Raw genomic sequence first — 21456 nt, 5'->3', positions numbered from 1 at the left:
AGAGTTTCCACAAAGAAAAAATATTGACTTGTAACAACAGAAATTGGAGCAGAACATTAAACGGGAAATATAAATATTTGCAACATAACCATTGAACATAATTGTAAATTTGTGCTACATTTTTATTCAAACGATATTACTACTATATAAAAATAATCATTCAATATTACCGTTAGGTTCACTAACTACAAACATCAACTAAATTAGACGTAGATGACGTACGCCAGGAAGGATTTTCTCATTGGCTATGAAGTTCCACACCCCCCACGTGAAAGGTTACAGTTTCTCAGCGGTCACTCAGCAATGGCGGCGCCCAGAGTCACTTCAGGTTTACAGCGAGTACTGCTCATGTTGAAGGTGAGGCTCTAATGATAAAATAGGCAGTATGGATTAATATCCCAAAAGTAAAACAGATCAGTCCAATCAACAACAAAAATAGGAGCACGAGAATCAATTTGAGTTTTTTTCTCCAAGTTGGCTTAATCTAGAAAGCATTTCAGTGCTAAAGAGTTGCGTGTTTGTTTTCTGTACTGTTCTTTTAATAGTGTAGTTTCGGAATGTCTGTTTGCGGTAGCTTGTGAAAGAAAAAATGTATGTTTTGTTACAGAAGTTGTTTTGTTGTGTCGCTTTTTGTTTTTTTCAGCATCTGTCTTGTAATATCTGGGTTACATATTAAATGTTTCTTTATTGTGTTTTGCATTGAACACGAATTAACTGGTGTTCATTCATAACTTGCATTGGTTCTATACCATTTCAAAAGGTGCATTAGAGTACAAAACCAAACGGCGGAATGTTAATACTTGAAAGGAGACTCGTAGCATAGAACAGCTTGACCATAGTTTGGCTTTCAAAAAAAGGTGACGGGGTGTGGGGAGTCGTAAACGACACTCGGTTCTTGCCTTCAAAGTAGTTAATCCTTTTTCTGGTCAAAAAATTGGATTAATATAAATGTAGCTTTTTAAGCATGTGAACTTTTTAATCGGTGGAAGGGTTGCAGTTTCTCTTCTAGAATGCCCAAAAGGTAACTAGCCACCTTTTAACACCCTTTCCATTTAACACAACTGTGTGTGTTAAAAATGATTACAGTTACTGTACATCCTTAGTAACATGGCAGTTTTCAGGCTGTGTTGGAATCGAAAAATGACCTTTTTATCATAGCAACTACACAATTTACCAATTTGTAACAACTGTTATACGTATGTTTAGAGACGTCAAATGCCAAAACGACGTCAGCCACAGTTACAGAGATCTTTGTTACCTGGCCTCTCATAATAGGCAATCGCTTTTGATGACAAACTTGCATCCTTTTCTGAAATACTATTAATTTATATAGCGTGCACGAACTTTCATTCATTTGCAACTTGACATGCAAGTAGCAGCTTTGCAAGTCAAAAATGCGTCTTTATTTTTGAACTTGTGTGTACATCTTTTGTACTTCAAGTGTTGTGTCGTAATACAGCTCTTTCTTTCCTCTTTACTGTCTGATTCACATTATGCACAGTATAACAGTATGCTGCAAGTATGTTTAAAACATCTACCATGAGAGCGTGGCAGGAATGAATGATGTTATGTAGGAATGTATTTATTTTCATAGTCTGAGAAACGAGAAAAAAAAACTTTTTAAAGTTCTGAACAACATTTTAGGCATCAAAAAACACGTGTTTGGAAAAAGTGCTTATTTGTTAAAATTAACCTTCTTAAACCCACTTGATTCAATTCTGGGTTCCAGTCTGCTTGTGTGTAGCTTGGTAGATGGGGCAAACTTGGGAAAATAATCCTGGACAAAGCATTATGCCATGGCATGGTGTACTTACACCTACAGTTAATTATCCTGGGAGGTTTTAGAATCTATGAGTAACTTAAAATGCGTGCATTTTCTTGTAAAACCGCATTCTCAAACCCGCTTAATCTGGTTAGGGCAGAGCCAATTCCAATATTACAGTGTGCAACTGGGAATTGGCCCTGGAAAAGATAACAGTCCATTTGACCTTAACACCCATGATACAACTGGATCCAATATGGAATGACTAGCTAACAGAACTTGCATATCTTTGTGAGAAAGCCTTTATAGTAATGGGGGGGATATGCAGATTCAACAAGGAGATTGGTTGGGAGAAGGATTGAACCCAAGAGGCTGGATCTGTAAGGGAGCAGTTCGATTTAGTGCACCACAGTACCTCCTTCTATTAACATGTAAGGCAAGATAATTTTAAGCAAAAAGTGTTTTTGAAATTCAATAGTGAATATAGTCCTCTGGCTAGGACGTTGGAAATCTCTGGGTCCACGGTTCTTGAGGCTGATCCTCCAATTAACTGTGAACCACCCAGTCTTACTTAGGTTGTACAGGTGGTGAACCTGTTGTTTGAGGCTACAGCGATCTGTGGTATCTGGGGTGAACTTCTCCAGGCTGGTGGTAAGGCTGTCATCCTTTGCTTCCATTTGGGAGACTGGCATAAACCCAACTGACTGGAAAATTCCCTTTATCTGGAATGGGAAGGGTGATCGCCTGGATTGCAGCAACTACAGGGGGATAACACTGCTCTCGGTGCCAGGCAAGGTCCTTGCTCAGGTCTTCCTCAATAGGATCCGTGATCACTTGATCACCTACCAACGACCGGAACAGTCTGGTTTTACGCCTAAGATGTCTACCATCGATTGCATCCTGGCACTGAGGGTTCTCATGGAGCGCAAACGCAAATATCGTCAGAGTTTCTTTGCAGCCGCTATCAATATTCGTAAAGCTTTCGACTCAGTTGATTGAGCTGCCCAGTGGGACATCCTGAGGATTTGCGGGATCCCCTCGAGGTTGCTGGATATCATGGCTGGCCTGTACACTGGTATTGTGAGAACTGTGCAGAGTGGAGGCAGAACCTCTGCGTTTTCCTCAGTTGATTCTGGGGTTCGTCAGGGGTGTGTTCTTGCTCCTACTCTGTTCAATGCTTGTATGTACTGGGTGTTGGGCAAGGTCGTGGGGTCCAGCTTCTGTGGGGCATTTGTTGGTGAAGAAAGGTTCACGGATCTTGACGATGCTGTGATCTTTGCGAAGTCAATGGAGGCTCTGATCGGGGTGCTCGAGAGACTGAAAGAGGAGTCTGAGTGTCTGGGCTTGAATTGTCCTGGATTAAAACCAAGATCCAGACGTTTAATGACCTATTAGGCTCAGCCATCAGCAGTGTGTCTGTTTGCGGAGAGAGTGTTGACCTTGTTGAGAGGTTTACTTACCTTGGCAGTGACATTCATGTCTCTGGTGACCCTTCCTATGAAGTCAGTAGACGGGGGAGAGCATGGGGGGGGTCATGAGGTTGCTGGAAAGGGGTGTGTGACAATCCCGATATCTATGCAAAAGGACAAAGGTCCAGGTCTTTAGAGTCCTGATGCTTCCTGTCTTGCAATATGGTTGTGAGACATGGATGCTATCGAGTGACCTGAGACGAAGACTGGACTCCTTTGGTACTGTGTCTCTCTGGAAAATTCTTGGGTACCGTTGGTTTGACTTTGTGTCGAATGAGTGGTTGCTCATGGAGTCCCGAATGAAGCATATTACCTGCATTGTGAGGGAGCGTCATTTATGGCACTACAGCCATGTGGTGTGTTTAACCAAGGGTGATCCGGCTCGTAAGATCCTCATTGTTGGGGACCCAAGTTACTGGACCAGGCCAAGGGGTCACCCACATAACACCTGGCTGCAGCAGATAGAGGGTCATTTCCGGAGGGTGGGAGTGGACTGCGTGTCTTCCTGGGGGGTTGCAAACTGGGATTCCGAGTTGTTTCGTTGTGTAGTGGGTTTGACAATGCACTATACCAGTGCATGTTCCCCAACTTGACTTGATAGTAAATATATCAAATAGTGATACATTTTCTGAACAATTCTTTTTCATGCAGATCTGAGCAGAGAACTACCTCTGGTATGATGGCAATTATTTCATGACAAGAATATGATTATGTAATGCCAAAACTAAATTATTTATGCAAGAGAAATTGGGAGCCCCTACGAAATTATTGTACACCAGCATGTGTCACAATTATTAGTATGTCCCTTGATGTGTTAATTACCCAAATGGCAAGGTAAACTCCTTCAATGAACAGGTGAAGTGAGTTTACTAAAAGGACAGTAACACTAAGAATGTCATAAACTCTGTCATATGATCAATCGTTAGTTTACGAGGATTTTCTGAAGTTCATTGAAGATAAACTAGTATGTTAAATTCTTTGTCATCTGTTTGTTCCCCGACCAACTTGTTAATCACTTAGTGCTTTTAAACTGGCTATCTCTTTTGGCAACTGTAACGACAAACAACGGTCACCAAGCACAGCACATTAAATTCATGTCATGACAATTAATAATAATACATTTTATTTATGCAGGTCTCAGAATATTTAGAGTGCTAAAATTTATATTAGATTTTATACCACTGGGTAATCTAGTAGTGAGCATATCCTTCATTCATACTTGTTGACATCCATAACAAACCCCTAGACGGCAGCCATATAAAAATAGAGTGCAGGCACATCATCAAACCTGTGACATGGTGGAACACAAGTTATAAGGGTATTGTAGTTCTATGGAAAATAAATGGCCACTGTCTCAATAGATTGCTGGATGGCATCAGATTTTTCAACCTAGCCTTTTAATGCCGTGATAGCAATAAGTGCATTGATGCACAACATAATAATTAGAGTAGGCGATTTATTTTGGAAATGCTAAATTTTCTGAACTTACGGCTGGAGGTGTACTGCATACAGGCTGGTGTAGATGCTTGGCGCATTATCAACACTACAATTTTTAGTTAATTCTTTAGTTTTGTTCACTAGTTTCTTATTCTTCTTCTTTTGGCTGCTCCCGTTAAGGGGTCACTACAGCGGATCATCATCTTCCATATCTTTCTGTCCTCGGCATCTTGCTCTGTTACACCCATCACCTGCATGTCCTCTCTCACCACATCCATACACCTTCTTTTAGGCCTTCCTCCTTTTTCTCTTCCCTGGCAGCTCTATCCTTAGCATCCTTCTCCCAATATACTCCGCATCTTTCATCTGCACATGTCCAAACCAACGCAATCTTGCCTCTCTGACTTTGGCTCCCAACTGTCCAACTTGAGCCGACCCTGTAATGTACTCATTTCTAATCTTATCCATCCTTGTCACACCCATTGCATATCTTAGCATCTTTAACTCTGCTACATCCAGCTCTGTCTCCTGTTTCTGGTCAGTGCCACCGTCTCCAACCCATATAACATAGCTGGTCTCACTACCGTCCTGTAGAATCTTCCATTTCACTCTTGCTCATATCCGTCTGTCACAGATCACTCCTGACACACTTTTCCACCCATTCCACCCTACCTGCACTCTCTTTTTCACCTCTCTTCCACAATCCCCATTACTCTGTACTGTTGATCCCAAGTATTTAATCTCATCCACCTTCGCCAACTCTACTCCCTGCATCCCCACCATTCCACTGACCTCCCTCTCGTTTACACATATGTATTCTGTCTTGTTCCTACTGACCTTCATTCCTCTCCTCTCTAGAGCATATCTCCACCTCTCCAGGGTCTCCTCAACTTGCTCCCTACTATCGCATTTCATTATATTTGACTTTGTATTTGAGAAATAAACTGAGTATGGAGATTTAAGCACATAAGTTATTTACTTCTTTTAAGGATCGTGAAATAGTTAAAGATTATATAAACTAAGTATATATATATATATAAACCGTATACAAATTGCTACCAAGCTGATGTCCATTTCTTTAAAAAGGGATACAGTCGGTTTGTGATGTGCAGGTTTTTTCTCTAATAAGTATTGTTTTTCCTCAAAAAGGCTGCTGCTGGCATCATTAAGCCACTACAATCCACTGTCATCACAAGGCAGGAACAAGAATCTCTGTTTTAGAAAAGTGTGTTTTTCTTTTATGACGTATGTCAGAATTTATTTTATATCCATCTTGGAATCTGTACGTATTACGGATATAAAACAATGAAAAATGCACATCATCAATGTACGATACAGCCTCTGAGTGTGAGGTGGGTTGGGGACCTTGGTTAGAGTGAGAGAGAGATTCATGCAAAGTTCATTTCAAATTACTGTACTACAAATCATGATTTCGTATTGGCATGAAAGTCTAAAATTAGATCTGCTTCATGAAAGAAAGAAATGTCTACCAACAGGAAACTAGAAGTTGAGAATTACATTTACTTACTCAAACATGATGTCCTCAGTTGTTCTCTTTCTACCATTCATGTGAAGAAAAAAATTAGACACGGCTTGAGTTACAGAAAAACTATCGTACTTCATTGTGTTTTGATCATGGCTTAACTATAGTCTTATGATGCATGCAAACAACATTCCACAAAAAGACAGTGACATTGTGAATGAAAAATGTTGTAATGTTGCTGATGAGTTGCATTAGCCTACGGATCAGTCAACCACCATATGAGCTTACATTCCATTACACAAATGAGCAGTTTCAGGAGACTTTTTAAAAAGGCAAACCAGAAGATAATTTCACAAGACCTGTAAGCAATCATTTTATGGATAGTGAGATACCTAAAACAATGATGATTGTAAAGAGCGAGAAATCATGTGCACTCTGTGTATGAGAGCACAGAGTGGAACATACCTGTATTTTACCCATTCAAACTTTGTGTGTGATGGATTAGCCAGGCTACATTCCTCAGCTACAACCAACTGGTGCTAAACTGTTAGACTTGGACATCTCTTGCGTTTCCTGCTATGAATATGAGTGCCTGACAGCTTTCCCGAGGTGCACAAAAACAAAAAAAGAAAAAGTGATGGCTGCAGTTTGGTGCTTTGAGGAATTTTCAGAAAATGTTTGGAGCCAATTGACAATGTTTTATTTACATTAATTATATGCCCAGCCAATCTATGATGGATGATATCGACAATCAGCTCAGTCCTTTTGATGATGTATCCAGCCAAGCACAGATGGATCGACCATCGGCTCAGCCCTATTATGTATCTGATTTTGTGCACATTTATATGCTTTGTCTTATTTGGTTATTAGCTTGTGTTGTAATTATTACATTATATTTCTTTTTACAAGTTTATTTCATCACATTGAAGGACCAAAAAAATGTAACCATATAAATAAAGCATTAATCGGTCAACTTGCATTTTATTTGTGGACAATGTCCAGGGTTAACAAAGTAGTGACTTTTTACTTACTTTTGTGTAGTGGCCAGTTAAAAGGGGTTTGGGAAAGCCCACAAGAAAAAGCTGTAAGATCCATAATTTTTGGGAAACGCACTCCAGTTGTGTTGAAGAGAAACTGTGCAATCAACTATCCATCCATCCATCCATTTTCTAACCCGCTGAATCCGAATACAGGGTCACGGGGGTCTGCTGGAGCCAATCCCAGCCAACACAGGGCACAAGGCAGGAACCAATCCTGGGCAGGGTGCCAACCCACCGCAGGACACACACAAACACACCCACACACCAAGCACACACTAGGGCCAATTTAGAATCGCCAATCCACCTAACCTGCATGTCTTTGGATTGTGGGAGGAAACCGGAGTGCCCGGAGGAAACCCACGCAGACACGGGGAGAACATGCAAACTCCACGCAGGGAGGACCCGGGAAGCGAACCCGGGTCTCCTAACTGCGAGGCAGCAGCGCTACCACTGCGCCACCGTGCCGCCCGTGCAATCAACTATGTATTATTAATTGCATTGTGGCTTTTTGTTTTAAATTTATAAGTCAGTCAAGCAAAAATTTTTGTAATAGTTAAATGGAACTTTTTAATGTCATTACAGCAACCTGTAGCAGAGAAATGTTGTATAAACAGATAGATTAAATAAAAATAAAATATGTTCATTACTCCTTTACAATATAGTTTAAAAATACTTTACTAAACACGGTACTGTCCTGTTGTTTGAATTTATGTTGGATGTATTTTACCCATTTTTAACATTTATTAATTATATAGAATGTGCAAGCTTGGCATGAATTTACTAAAGCAATGGCATTGTCTAAATTTCATCATCATTTTGCTAAAATGTGCCTACAAATTCATTCAAGCAGATGTTTAAACTAAGCATTTTTTGATAGTATGAATTACTTATTTATATTGCTTTATTGTTTAAGATTACATTTTGTATAGTCTCAAGTTGAGTGTTATGCTTGATACTTTATTTCTATTTAAAGTATGGGCAAACTAAATTAATGATTATTACATGCTAGTATTCTCATCATCTGCATGATTCTCTGAACAATTTTCCTTACTTCTAGCTAACTGTGCACTGGTGCATGAACATGATGCAAAATTTAAAAAGAAAAATCAGTTTAGTTAAATATTGAATCCTTAACCATTGAGTAAAAGTACTCACTCAAAACTTGCAGCTGTGATGACATGTGGCAATTTATAAGTTGAAGGCAAGAAAGAATAGGGAAATGCTGTTTCTATGCTAACGAACATTGGACTGTCCATTGGCTAGTAGTCATTGTGTCAGACTTTCTCCTGAATAATATCTAATCAAAATTATTTCAAGTAGTAATTGCCAGATGTATTACTGGATTTTGAGGAAAAAAAGTTGAATTTGATAAGCTTTCTTTTTAGTTATGTTAGTACCTAGTAGGGTCAAATAAAAAAAAAATTAATAAAAAAAAAATAAGGTTTCAATATTCAAATTAAAAATAAGCACATTGGCATGCAAAAGTTTGAGCACCCTTCTTAAAATATCTGTTACTGTGAATAGTTAAGTGAGCAGAAGATGATCAACAAAAGGCATAAAGTTAAAAATGCAAAAGTACATTTTTATTTCCATCATTCACAGGTACCAAATACCAAATAAAATGAAAAGGGCCTGAAGTAAAACTTTGGGCACCCAACACAGTACTTTATAACACCCCATTGGGCAAGTATTACAGCTTGTAAACACTTTTTTATAGCTAGCTAAGAGCCTTTCAGTTTTTACTTTGGGTATTTTTGCTTATTTGTCCTTGCAAAATACTTTCAAGTCTGCAAAATTCTTGGGACATCTTGCATGTGATCTTTTGAGATCTACTGACAGATTTTGAATGATGTTTAGTTAAGAGTATTGTGAGGGCCGTGGCAAAACCATTAGCTTTTATACCTCTTAAGGGTATTCCATTATAGATTTTGAGGTGTGTTTCAAATAGTTATTTTGTTTTTGCATCCATCCTCCTTTTAAACTCTTTTTTGTGACATTTGCTTCCAGAATTTGCTGGTATTTGAATCCATTCTTCCTTTGACCAATGAGATGTTCCTTGTGCCGCTGGATATGGCACTTGCCCAAAGCGTGATCAATCCACTCACCATACTTAATATTTAATTTCAATTTTGACTTGGTTAACAGGACTTGTTTCCAAAATGCATCACCTTTGTTTAAATGTTTATTTGCAAACTTAATTTTGTGGCTAGGATGCAGGAAAGGCTTTCTTCTGCTGACTCTACCATGAAGATCACATTTGTTCAGGTGTCCCTGCACAGTAGAACAGTGCACCACCACTTCAGAGTCTGCTAAATCTTTTTGCAGTAAAAACAGGGTTTTTTTATTCGTCTTTCTAGCAATGCACCAAACAGTTCTTTCGGAAAGTTTTTCTTAGTCTTCCAGACACCAACTTGACCTCCACCATTTCTGTTAACTGTCATTTCTTAAGAACATTACGAACTCAGGAAAAAGCTATCTGAAAATTATTTTCCATCTTCTTGTAGCCTTCTCCTGCTTTGTGAGCATGAATTTTATTTTTTAGAGAGCTAGGCAGCTGCTAATGGTTGGGACGAGGTTTGAGGAGTCAGAGAATGTAAATAGCTTTGCAATTTGCATCACCTGGGTTTTCCTAACAAGCTAATTAACCTCCTTAGCTTTAGACCCGAGTGTCACTTGGGCTGTAAAAACAGTGCTAAAAGCATTAGTGCCAAGTGTCACTCGAGCAAAGGTATAGGCATACCTCACATAAGACTTGAGGATTACTCGGGCTGTAAAAGTACATCTTCTGCTGACTTAACTGTTCACAGTAAAAGACATTTTAAGCAGGAGTGCCCAGACTTGTATTGTGGCATGCAAATACTGTATTTGAATATATTCAAACTTTGGCTAATAATTCTGGATGTTGCATGTACATTTGTACACTCGGTTTTATAATTTACTAGCTGTCCCCCACGGTACCGCCCACATAGTAGTGAAACGGGGCAAACTTTAAACTTCAATAAAACAAAATGTAATTTGTATTGAGAAGAATTGATATTGATAGCTTTCATTTTCCTTGGGCCTCTTGATCTATAATATTTTTGTTTTTGCTATCAGGGGCAAGGACATATAGGTTTCTTGGGGTACTAATCCAGGAGAAAGCAGCATAAAGCTGATCATGTAAGAAGCATGGTGAGCTAAGATCAAGCCCTGCCAACTTGAGTGTCTGTTCCTGGGCCTTGTTAATTGACATTGCAAAGCAAAGCATCACAGGGAATTTTAATCTCTTGAATTGAAAGGGCGTGTCTGTCGCAATTAGAGGACTGGGAGGGCTTAAAAACCCTCTCGCCAATGCCACATCAGACCGACTCGAACAGAGGCTGGTGCATGAGTGAGGAGGGCCCGCCCTGCTTCCCCCTCCCCTCGGCCTGCAGCCTCTCTTTCGGATTTGCATGAATAAATCACTCCCGCCAGCGAACTATGATACTTAGCGTGATGATAGAAGTCGCAAAAACAACTGAAATGTTCAAGCAAATTATAGAAAAAAAAATTCGTTAAGTAGTTCTCTTGTGAAAAGCAGATATATATATAAAATTATGATAATGGCCTCAGCATGAACAAATACCCTAAAAGATTCATAGTGGTACTTGGGCTACTGTTATACAAGACCCGTCAATATCTTCACTGTTGTCTTTTTAGGTGTGTTTGCATATAATGTATGAAGTACCCATTGTGATAGCCCATGTCTGTCTGTCCGTATGAAACAACTAAACCCCCATAGAACAATTTTGTTAAAATTTGGCATGCTCAGTCGTCAATTTTGTCAAAACAATTACGTTTCTGTTAAGATATCTCGAACAGATTGTGCAGTACAAAATTTGGAAGCTTCAAAATTTCTCATTGAAAAGTATTTGCAAATTTGGAAACTTGTGTCTTAAAATGGAGAAATGCTCTGTATGACTTCAACTAAAAATTAGTTTACTCCAATTTTATCTTGGGAGTGATTGCTTGAATTTTTTTGTTTGTATATTTCCTCTTTTGCTCATGTGACACCTGCTCAGATGCCCAATGGAAGTAAGTCAAACGCTGGGTTGAGCAAACAGCTCACATAGTACACCTTCTCCTCCTCCTTTAGGTAAGTTAACTAATACAGTACGAAAAATACTACTTCTCTGTAAATAAATGGAAGGGGAAAACAATTATGTAAGCACTTATAAGACTGAATTGATTGAACAATATTATCTACAGATAATTATTGTAAAGAACCAACGTTACCAACTTGCATTGAAATTGTATTTGAACTAATTTAATACTGCACAAAAGGTGCAGCTGCCCTTACTGATATAAACAGGACAGTTAAAGCAATGGCAGTGGTGAATGGTGACCTGTCCCAGATATAAACAAACACTCGTGGCAAGCCCCTGATCTTCTTGCACACTGTATACAAAAAAATCTCATGATTAGTGGTGTTTTATTCATGCACATAAGTCATGCGAAACCCCAAGGAAGAAAAGGTTTTACTTGCATGTATGAGTTGCACGAAACCCAACACTTCAGATTTTTATCCATGCATAAGGCTGTGTGACAGTCACAGTGGAGGGTAAGAATCTGATCTGTGCAAATCCTACAGACACCTCTGAAAATGGAACTGCATTTGGTCTGTGGATAGAAGATCAGACAACGTTGACCACTAATAGCAAGTACTGAGCAGGATTACAGTTTGATTACTTAGTAGTCTAACAAATAAAATACTTCATGCACAATTATCCATACTTAAAGAGTTGCTTTTACTTCCTTGTATCTTCAGACAGGAATTAAAATCTTTAAGATTACATGTAACTAAAGATGACTACTTACTTGTAGGTTATTCTTCTGCCTCTGTAAGATTACTGACACCTTTCATATTCCCATTATACAGTAAATCAGCTTCTTTCCAAATTCTTCCTTTTTTTATATAGTATTAACAAATTACTGTTTCTTCACTTTATATTAATTGCTAGATGGGGAACTAATATCTGTTGCTTTTCACCTTTCATGTGGTAATATTGATGATAATTTTTTTGCTAGAATTGATAATTTTTTATTTAATACACTGCTGAAAGAAATTAAGGGAGGACTTAATTATCAAAGACTAACACAAAGTCAGTTAGGCTTCAGGGATGTCAGTCTGTACATTAAGGAAGCATAAGCAATTGTGAATCAACTTCACCTGCTTTGATGTAAGTGAAAGTGACAAATGCATTAGGGAGGCAACAGCAAGACAACTCCCAAAATGGGAATGGTTTTGCAGGTTGTGGCCACAGTCAGTTGCTCTCTCCTTATCCTTCCAGACTGATTCTTCTTTAGTTTTTGGAGTTTGCTGGTGTCCTTGTCATTACTGGTTGCATGAGGTGGTACTTTCAGCTGATTTAGGTTACACAGGTTATTCCAGGATGCTGCCACAAGTAGGTTTGCTGTGTCTCCCAGCACAGTGTCAACCATGTGGAGGATATATCCACAGGATATCCAAGGAGAGCTTGACAGGCCATAGAAGGGCATCAACCAAGCAGCAGGACAGGTATCTGCTCCTTTTTGTGAGGAGGAACAGGAGGAGCACTGCCAGAGCCCTACAAAATGGCCTCCAGCTGGATACTGGTGTGCATGTTTCTGACCAAACCGTCAGAAAAAGACTCCATCAAGGTAGCGTAAGGACCCGACTTTCTCTAGTGGGACCTGTGCTTAAAGCCTATCACTGTGCAGCTCAATTGGCATTTGCCAGAGAATACCAGAATTGTCAGCTCTACCACTGGCGCCCTGTTCTCTTCACAGGTGAAAGTAGGTTCACGCTGAGCACATGTGACATATGTGAAAGAGACTGTAGATACTGTGTTGAATGTTATGCAGTCTGCAACATCATCCAGCATGACTGGTTTGGCTGTGGTCAGTGATAGTCTGAGGAGTTATCTTGGAGGGTTGCCATGTGCTAGGCAATGGCACCATGACTGCTGTTAGGTGCTGGGATGAAATCCTTAGAGCTATTTTTAGACCTTATATTAGTGCAGTAGGTCCTAGGTTCATCATGTTGCAGGACAATGCTTTGTCTAATGTGGCCAGAGTGTGTAGGCAGTTCCTGGATAATTGGGTAATGAAGGTATTGATGCCAATGACTGGCCTGCATATTCTCCAGACCTGAATTCAATTGAGAACTTCTGGGACTTTATGTATTGGTACATCTGACACTGCCGGGTAGTTGCACAGATTGAGTCACATTATGAGATGCCATGATGAAATTCATGCAAGTTGGATGAGCCTGTGATTTTAATTTTTGACTTTGATTTTTGGTGTGATCTTGACTCAAGCTCTCAATAGCTTTGTGATTGTGGTTCCCATTGACCTTTGTTACATGATTTTGTTCTCATTGAATTGCACAGTATTACTTGGTAAAGATTTTCCACTTGAATATTTCATTTAATGAGATCTGATGTGGGATTTAAGTGTTCCCTTAATTTTTTTTTTAAGCAGTGTACTGCATTTATTTTTCAATGGGTAATTATTGGATACTAATTTTTTATGTTTAAGAAAATTTAACATCAGTTAGTCCCAGACTCATTTACCACTAACACACATCAATCAATGCCATTTTCACATTACTTGAATTGCAGTCTACTGTACATGAAAGCTATTGAGCCACCTCAAGCCCATTAAAGCTACATGTGTAACTCCATTGTAAAGTGCTGTTAAAAAGCACATTTTAAATGTAGTCTACTAACACCTGTTATCAATATTATTTTTGAGTATGACTCATTGTTACAAAAACATTTAATAAACAAAAATGTGATAACTGACTCTTGGATGAAGTTTAAAAAAGAGGAAAAAAAAGACAAAAGTGAAATGCTCCTATTTTCACATCCATTAATTTAGTTACTGAATGTACCTGAAGTTTACACTTTGCTTACATTTTCTAACTTGTTTTCAGTTTAGTACTCGGGGCAGGGTACGAAAGTTCTGTTTGGACATTGAGGCATAACAGCAACCATGAAAAAGTGCTGAAATCCATGTGAGCCCCAAATGCTAGCCCCATGCTTTTCTACTTTATTATTGTTTTTTTTACCTTTTTTCCACTCATGCATCTGGAAATCTTGAAGTACTTATGACACCGTTGCATGGGTCCCACTTGCAACACTCCCCCCTAAATCCTGTGTTGCAAAATGTGTTTTGCTGCCATACAGGCATGGGCAAAGTGGTTTTAGATCAGGAGTAATACATTTTAGTTAGTAAGACATGGTGAGAATAGTGAGCAAAGTTTTTTTTTTTTTTTAAAAAAAAGCAGGCAAAAATGTCCACAGGCAGTTTTGAGAGTGCCATTTATACTGCAGCATTCAGAATAAAAAGCCAGTTGGCACATATGGACTTGTACAGTAAAACAGGATTATCATAGTATTAAGACTGGGTCCGCACCATCTGCCTACTTTTTTCTCCTTAACAGATGCAGTTTTATTTTGATAAAGGTAGCCTGAATATTTTAAGTCACATCTCATTGTTTTAGGCATTAAGTGTCAAACCACAGTGCAAAACGGAGACTAATTGAGGGACAAAGTACAGGTTCCGGTCATAAAATTAGAATATCATGACAAAGTTGATTTATTTCAGTAATTCCATTCAAAAAGTGAAACTTGTATATTAGATTCATTCATTACACACAGACTGATGTATTTCAAATGTTTATTTCTTTGAATTTTGATGATTATAACTGACAACTAATGAAATTCCCAAATTCAGTATCTCGGAAAATTTAGAATATCTATTAGACCAATTCCAAAAAAAAGATTTTTAGAAATGTTGGCCAACTGAAAGGTATGAGCATGTACAGCACTCAATATTTAGTTGGGGCTCTTTTGGCCTGGATTACTGCAGCAATGCAGCGTGGTATGGAGTCAATCAATCTGTGGCACTGCTCAGGTGTTATGAGAGCCCATGTTGCTCTGATAGTGGCCTTCAGCTCTTCTGAATTGTTGGGTCTGGCGTATTGCATCTTCCTCTTCACAATACCCCATAGATTTTCTATGGGGTTAAGGTCAGGCGAGTTTGCTGGCCAATCAAGAACAGGGATACCATGGTCCTTAAACCAGGTACTGGTAGTCCTGTTGGAAAATGAAATCTGCATCTCCATAAAGTTCGTCAGCAGCAGGAAGCATGAAGTGCTCTAAAACTTCCTGGTAGATGGCTGCGTTGACCTTGCACCTCAGAAAACACAATGGACCAACACCAGCAGATGGCATGGCACCCCAAACCATCACTGACTGTGAAAACTTTACCCTGGACCTCAAGCAACGTGGATTCTGTGCAGTCAGCAGTCATCCCCATGATTGTGTAGCCTATAGAACTACACTAAAGGCTTCTGCAGGTGTTTTGAGTTAATTAGCTGATTAGAGTGTGGCACCAGGTGTCTTCAATATTGAACCTTTTCACAATATTCTAATTTTCCGAGATACTGAATTTGGGACTTTCATTAGTTGTCAGTTATCATCAAAATTCAAAGAAATAAACATTTGAAATACACCAGATTGTGTGTAATGAATGAATCTAATATACAAGTTTCACTTTTTGAATGGAATTACTGAAATAAATCAACTTTGTCATGATATTCTAATTTTATGACCGGCACCTGTATATGGGGTGATGAGTCTCTTTAAAGTTTTAAAAGGTTGTAATAAAGGAATATTAGAATTATGGAAGTTATTTTCCATTTACTTTGAGAGGGTGTTAGCATTAAACAACAGTCAGGAATATCTGGTGTAAGTGTAAGTAGGACAGAATCAGTTGCAAATGATACTTTTAGGGCAAAGGAGAAGTGTTTAGATAAACTGCTTTTTTCTGTATATTTGTAGACCAGTGCGGAGTAAAGTGATAGAAAATAAAAAAAACACTATTTTGTGAAGGGGTCTGACTGTAAGTTTTCCTAATGAAAGTAACAAGCCAACTGTTCAAAATTATCAAAAGACTAATTGTGGTAGTGTTGTGTAAAATCGATCAGTAAAACGTAGCTGTGCACAGTACAATTTGGAGTAACACAATGCCAAAATTAGTGCAGATTAAACAAACAGCCGTTCTTTGACAATTCAGTGCCTGGTTGTTAATTGGTTATGAGTGATTGTGACACCAAGGCTGTCTGTAGGTATTCAAAGATTTTTGTCCAGAATTATGTTAATTTAGTGCACATCCAAAAGATGAGGCCCAGTGAGGCTGCATCTAAATTGCAACCTTCACATGTTGAATCTTGTCCTAGATACAGTTTGGACAATTTTAAAATTAGATAAATGTGCTTTACAAAAGATTTTAAATTGGATAATTGAATACTTTCAGCATATGGCGATGGAATGTATTCTATGCATGGCTGCCTTCTGCTCCTTTTCAGAGATGTCAAGTCAAAGATGCTTTCTCCAACATACCCCAGGATCTTTGAAAAGGAATAGACTTTAAGAGGCTTTTATGCAGTATATTATTGAGACGCTGCCTGAGTCTTGAAGACTGATCAGTTTTGCCTCTGGAATAGAAATGGGTGGAAGGTGAGGAAAATTGGGCAGGTTCCTTTACGCAAAGATTCTGATTTGAAAGTAGTGGAAACATTGTGTTGATCCATCCATCCATTTTCTAACCCGCTGAATCCGAACACAGGGTCACGGGGGTCTGCTGGAGCCAATCCCAGCCAACACAGGGCACAAGGCAGGAACCAATCCTGGGCAGGGTGCCAACCCACCGCAGCATTGTGTTGATGGGAAGTTAAAAATTAAAGTTTAATTGTTCATAAGGTGCAAAGACATTATCAATATACAAATCTCTAAGTGTTTTTAACCCTGGACATTTGCCAAACATTAAATACTGTATAGGTTTGAGAGGGTAAAAAATGATTATCAAACACAATTATACAATGCCAAGTACCCTGTGTAACAAGCAATTGTCCCTTGGATTTAAAAATTGCTTAAACTTTTACCAGTAATAAAAGCAGTTAGCTTCCTATAGTTATTATAGCAGTCTCTTTCAGCATTCCATTGCTTAGTTTGTGGATATTTGTAACATTTTACAGCATGAACAAGTCATTTTGGGACATACTCATCAGTTTGACTTAGGTGTTCACTTTTACATTTTGGTGTGTCATAGCAAAAATGAAAAAGAAAAAAAAAGTGTTTCCTCAATCCTCATGATGTAGACTGTCTTTTGTGTTTCTATTGCACTAAAGAAAATGAAGCAGCAAACTTTTTATCATAGATCAGACCAGATTAATTTTGTAAAGCATTCAGCAATGCCGATAGCTAAGTCAAAGTAAAGAAAAACTTTTTATGCCATAGTTTTGTAATAAAATCAGTAAGGTGTTGAATCAGAAGTCGGCTGTCCCCAACAGGTCTAAATCATCCAAGGTACAAACACAAAAACACACTTGACAAACTTTAGTGGAATCATGCTGCAGAAAAGTGGTGTGCGACAAGAAAAGCCAGATGGCATGACATAACAAACACTGTCCCCAATTACATCAACAAAAGATATGGTGCCAATTCAAATGGTTGAGAGGGATGGTTTCAAACAACTTTTGAATACTTTAGACCCAAGATCCACACTGCCTGGCTGAAAATATTTCAGTCAAACAGTTCTGCCTAAATTTCATGATTCATGTCGCCACACACTCTGATGTATAAATTTCAGAAGGTTTGACATTTTACCACAACAGATTTATGGTCATGCTGAACATAAGAGACATCCCTCTCCTTGATAGTGCATTTCGTTGACGAAACCTGGCAACTGCAAAGCTACTGTTTACAAACGTCCTACTTCCAACTAGGCCACACGGGCACCATCATTGCACAAGATCTGAAAGATGTACTGGAATCATGGTCACTGCATGAAGACTGCATGTTTTGCATGTCAGCAGACAGCAAGTCTAACACTGTCAGTGCACTGCAGATTAACAACTAGAACAGGCTTTCTTCTTTTGGACACAGGCTTCATATTACTATTGGTGAGTGAAGTTGATCTAGTACAGAGCGGCATAGGTAAAAGGTCACAGGCAAAAAAAAAAAATCAGTTCTTATGAATTATTAATCTGTTCAAACAAATTACTTCGTTTGAATGGAGTATTTTTATTTCTGTAAGAAGCATATGCCTATTGGGCATGTTTTATTTTGCAAGCAGTCTTGGTAGGGGGTCCTTGATTCCAAAGCACATTTTTTTTTCTTTCATTATTTAAAGCACTCTCACAGATCCACACATCCTCGCCCCTATCAGTCCCACCCCAATGCCTACAAAGTTTGGAGCAGGTGATGACACAAGGCAAAGGAGCAAAAAAAGAAAAAAAAATGGGTTCTGGCAGCTATTTCAAAATAAATACAGGAATTCAGAGAAGGCAAGTCTCTGTACACTACCTTTGAAAAAGAGATCAAGAACTACTTGATGATACCTGAGTATGGACAGTGATTTTAATCCACTTGAGTGGTTGAAAATGCAAGTAGTGCCAAATTGGGGACAACTGCCAAAATGTACCTGTGCATCCCTGTCTCAAGCAGCCCTTCTGAGAGGGCTTTCAACACTGGAGGAAATGTTGTAACATGTAACCATGCTGTGCTGAAGCCAGATGCTGTGTTTAGATATAGTATTCTATAATAATTATGATTTGAACTTAGTGGGGTAGAAGTGGTCAAACCACTGGGATCTGCTTGCCGTACAAAATATATTTCAAAGTGTTTTGGCAGTGTTGATTTAAAATCTGAAAACTGTTCATTTTAATTTTAATAAAACAAATATTTACCAGGTGTGGAAAGTCTAAAACTGTTGAACTGTGGCAAACCTTTAAGTATGGAAACCGTCAAGGAGTAGTGGGTCAAGTTGAAGAAACACAGTATTTTTTAAAAGTTTAAAAACAACATTTTCACAATTCTCTATTGCAAACTAATGTATAGCTCCACTGAGGAGGAGAAAACTTTTGATTTGAAAAATACCTAATTCATCCTTTAAAATCCTTTCATATGCAGTATATCACAATCATCCAAAATTTAGAAGTAATAAGAAAGCAGTTGCAGAGGAAATTTCATTTTTGGAGTGCAAAATTATATGCTGTGACGAGAATCCAAAATTTTAATTTAAAAAATAATGAAAAGGAAGAGAGCCTTAAAAGTACAAACCCAACAAGGAAAACTGACAAACAACAAAAAATATTTTGGATAGAAAGATTCTAAATAAAAATAACAAAGCTACCCTTCTTTCAACCTACAAGGCTCCTAACAGCCTTGACCACCATGTATAAAAAAAAAAAAAAAATTAAAATAAGAAAAAGAGCCAAAATACAGGCTGTAGCGCAACCTATAAACAAAAATAAAGCTCTTCAAAAAAGAAAAACAGGATCTAGCACTGGCTTATATGAATGAACGTTACTGCTACTGACAACCAATTACTGAGCCATGCAGCTTCAGCCTCTTCAGAAATACTAGTTTACTACTCGAGTGCAGTTAATCGACCCCTTTTTTCCCCCTCAGTGTTTATATAGCACACTGTTATCTCTAATAGTCTCTGCACACAATAGGGCAACATCACTAACTTTACTTTTAAGAAGTTAACCACACAAAATCGCCAAAGACACAGGAATATATCAACAGGCTGGATGTGCAACTGTAAACTAGCTATATCTAACAAAAGCAAAATTCCCGCTCTGTTAGTCTGTAACTTAAAAAAAATATATATGACATTAAGAAAGCTGAAAGGCATTTGGAGAGAAAAATAACATTAGTAAAAGAATGGTCAAGGATGAGGGAAGTGTATTAGAAAGAGCAAGGACCAACACATATGTAGATGAAGAAATGGCAAGTAGAGCTGCAACAAATAAATATTTTAATAATTTAGTATTCAGGCTGTTATATAAAAATAGTAATGAGACTCGGCTGAAAATCATGACTGTAAATTACAGATGCTGTGACAAATGTTTGCCATTGTTCAGCTGTCTTTTTTTCAATAAGATAGAAACACAGAACTTTGGAAAGGTTTCAGCATAAACTTAGTAATGTCTTCACTCTTTGTCCAAAAACAAATTTCAATATAATGTTTATAGTAAAGAAAATAGAAAAAGGGTTGAGAAGATCAGAGATTAACTTTAAATAAGTTATCCTAGGAAAAGACTAGCCTTAAAATGCAGTAAATTTCATATAACTCGAGACCACATATCTGTAACATGTTGCAGTTGGTTTTGCTGCATTCTTGACATTTTCTTTGTTGTACAAATTTACACTCATTTTACTTCAAAATGTTGGCAAGTGCTACTAATTTTTCTTGCCATCATTCTGGTAGAGGTTGATCTTGGTTTCATCTGTCCTACGAATGTTTTTCCAGAAATGTGCTGGCTTTTTTAGATGTTCTAAAGCTCTAGTTTTTAAATGTTTTAAAGCTAAAGTAATAAAACATAGCAATATCGGACATAGTTTAGTCCAACTTCACAGGGAGCTGCAGCCCATAATGACAGTACTAGGACAAAGTCTAAAACGGTCTTTGAAAGGACAACAGTCCATTTTAGGGTTCATTTTATACAAAAGCAAAATCTTAAAGGGCCAATTTTTAATTTAATTAACCTGGCATGTATCTCTCTGGAGTAGAGGTGTGTGATGTTGACAAAAAGTTGTATCTTTTCTTTTCTATTTTCTAGGACTTGAATGATAATTAGATGATATTTTGCATCCTTTAATAATGTGTGTATAAAAGTCTTATCGATCTAGTTTGGTCTTGTTAATAGAATATCAATTGTAGCTTACTAATGAGATTAATGGAAACAACTGTTAAGGCAAAAAGGTCTTATTTACTTAAAAATAAAGTAAAATAACGCAAAAACATAAAAATCACCAGTCGAAGTATTACTGAGATCAAACAGTGCAAGTATGAGTAAACCATTTCAAAGTGGCCTACAGGATTTACACAAAAAATTGCACCAAGACCAATAAAACTATTATAATGAGTACATTTTAAACAGATACCATTAATGTAAAGATGATATGAATCCAAAAACAATAAAATACTAATCATAACTTAACCACAGGGCATGAACATTACAGTCTGGATAAACATAAACTGCACTGCTGTAAGGTGGATTGTGGAGCATACAAGCAAAAATAAAAATCTGACATTCTGTACTATAGTATAAAAATCCAAAATTCAGTCAAATACTACACAGGGAAAAAAAAACTGTGGCAGTTGTAAACATGTTCTGTCATATATTGCACAAAGATACAAAAAAAAACCCCAAACCTGCACCATTTCTAACTTCACGATCTGTCCAAT

The 21456-nt window shown here is 37.9% G+C and overlaps 1 protein-coding gene across 1 annotated transcript in view; it reads left to right on the top strand.

The window, feature by feature from the left end:
* The first annotated feature begins 269 nt into the window (after positions 1 to 269).
* Positions 270 to 21456, top strand: part of pcca (propionyl-CoA carboxylase subunit alpha) — a 644470-nt gene continuing 623283 nt past the window's right edge. The window contains exon 1 of the mRNA XM_039744810.1: positions 270 to 357. Coding sequence (XP_039600744.1) covers positions 304 to 357 — 54 coding nt within the window. The 5' untranslated portion in view covers positions 270 to 303. The remainder of the gene's footprint in view (positions 358 to 21456) is intronic.

This window comes from Polypterus senegalus, chromosome 2 (genome assembly GCF_016835505.1).
Source record: "Polypterus senegalus isolate Bchr_013 chromosome 2, ASM1683550v1, whole genome shotgun sequence".
Lineage (NCBI taxonomy): Eukaryota > Metazoa > Chordata > Cladistia > Polypteriformes > Polypteridae > Polypterus > Polypterus senegalus.
The sequence above is the reverse complement of the archived record's forward strand: the minus strand, read 5'-3'. Positions and strand labels throughout refer to the sequence as shown.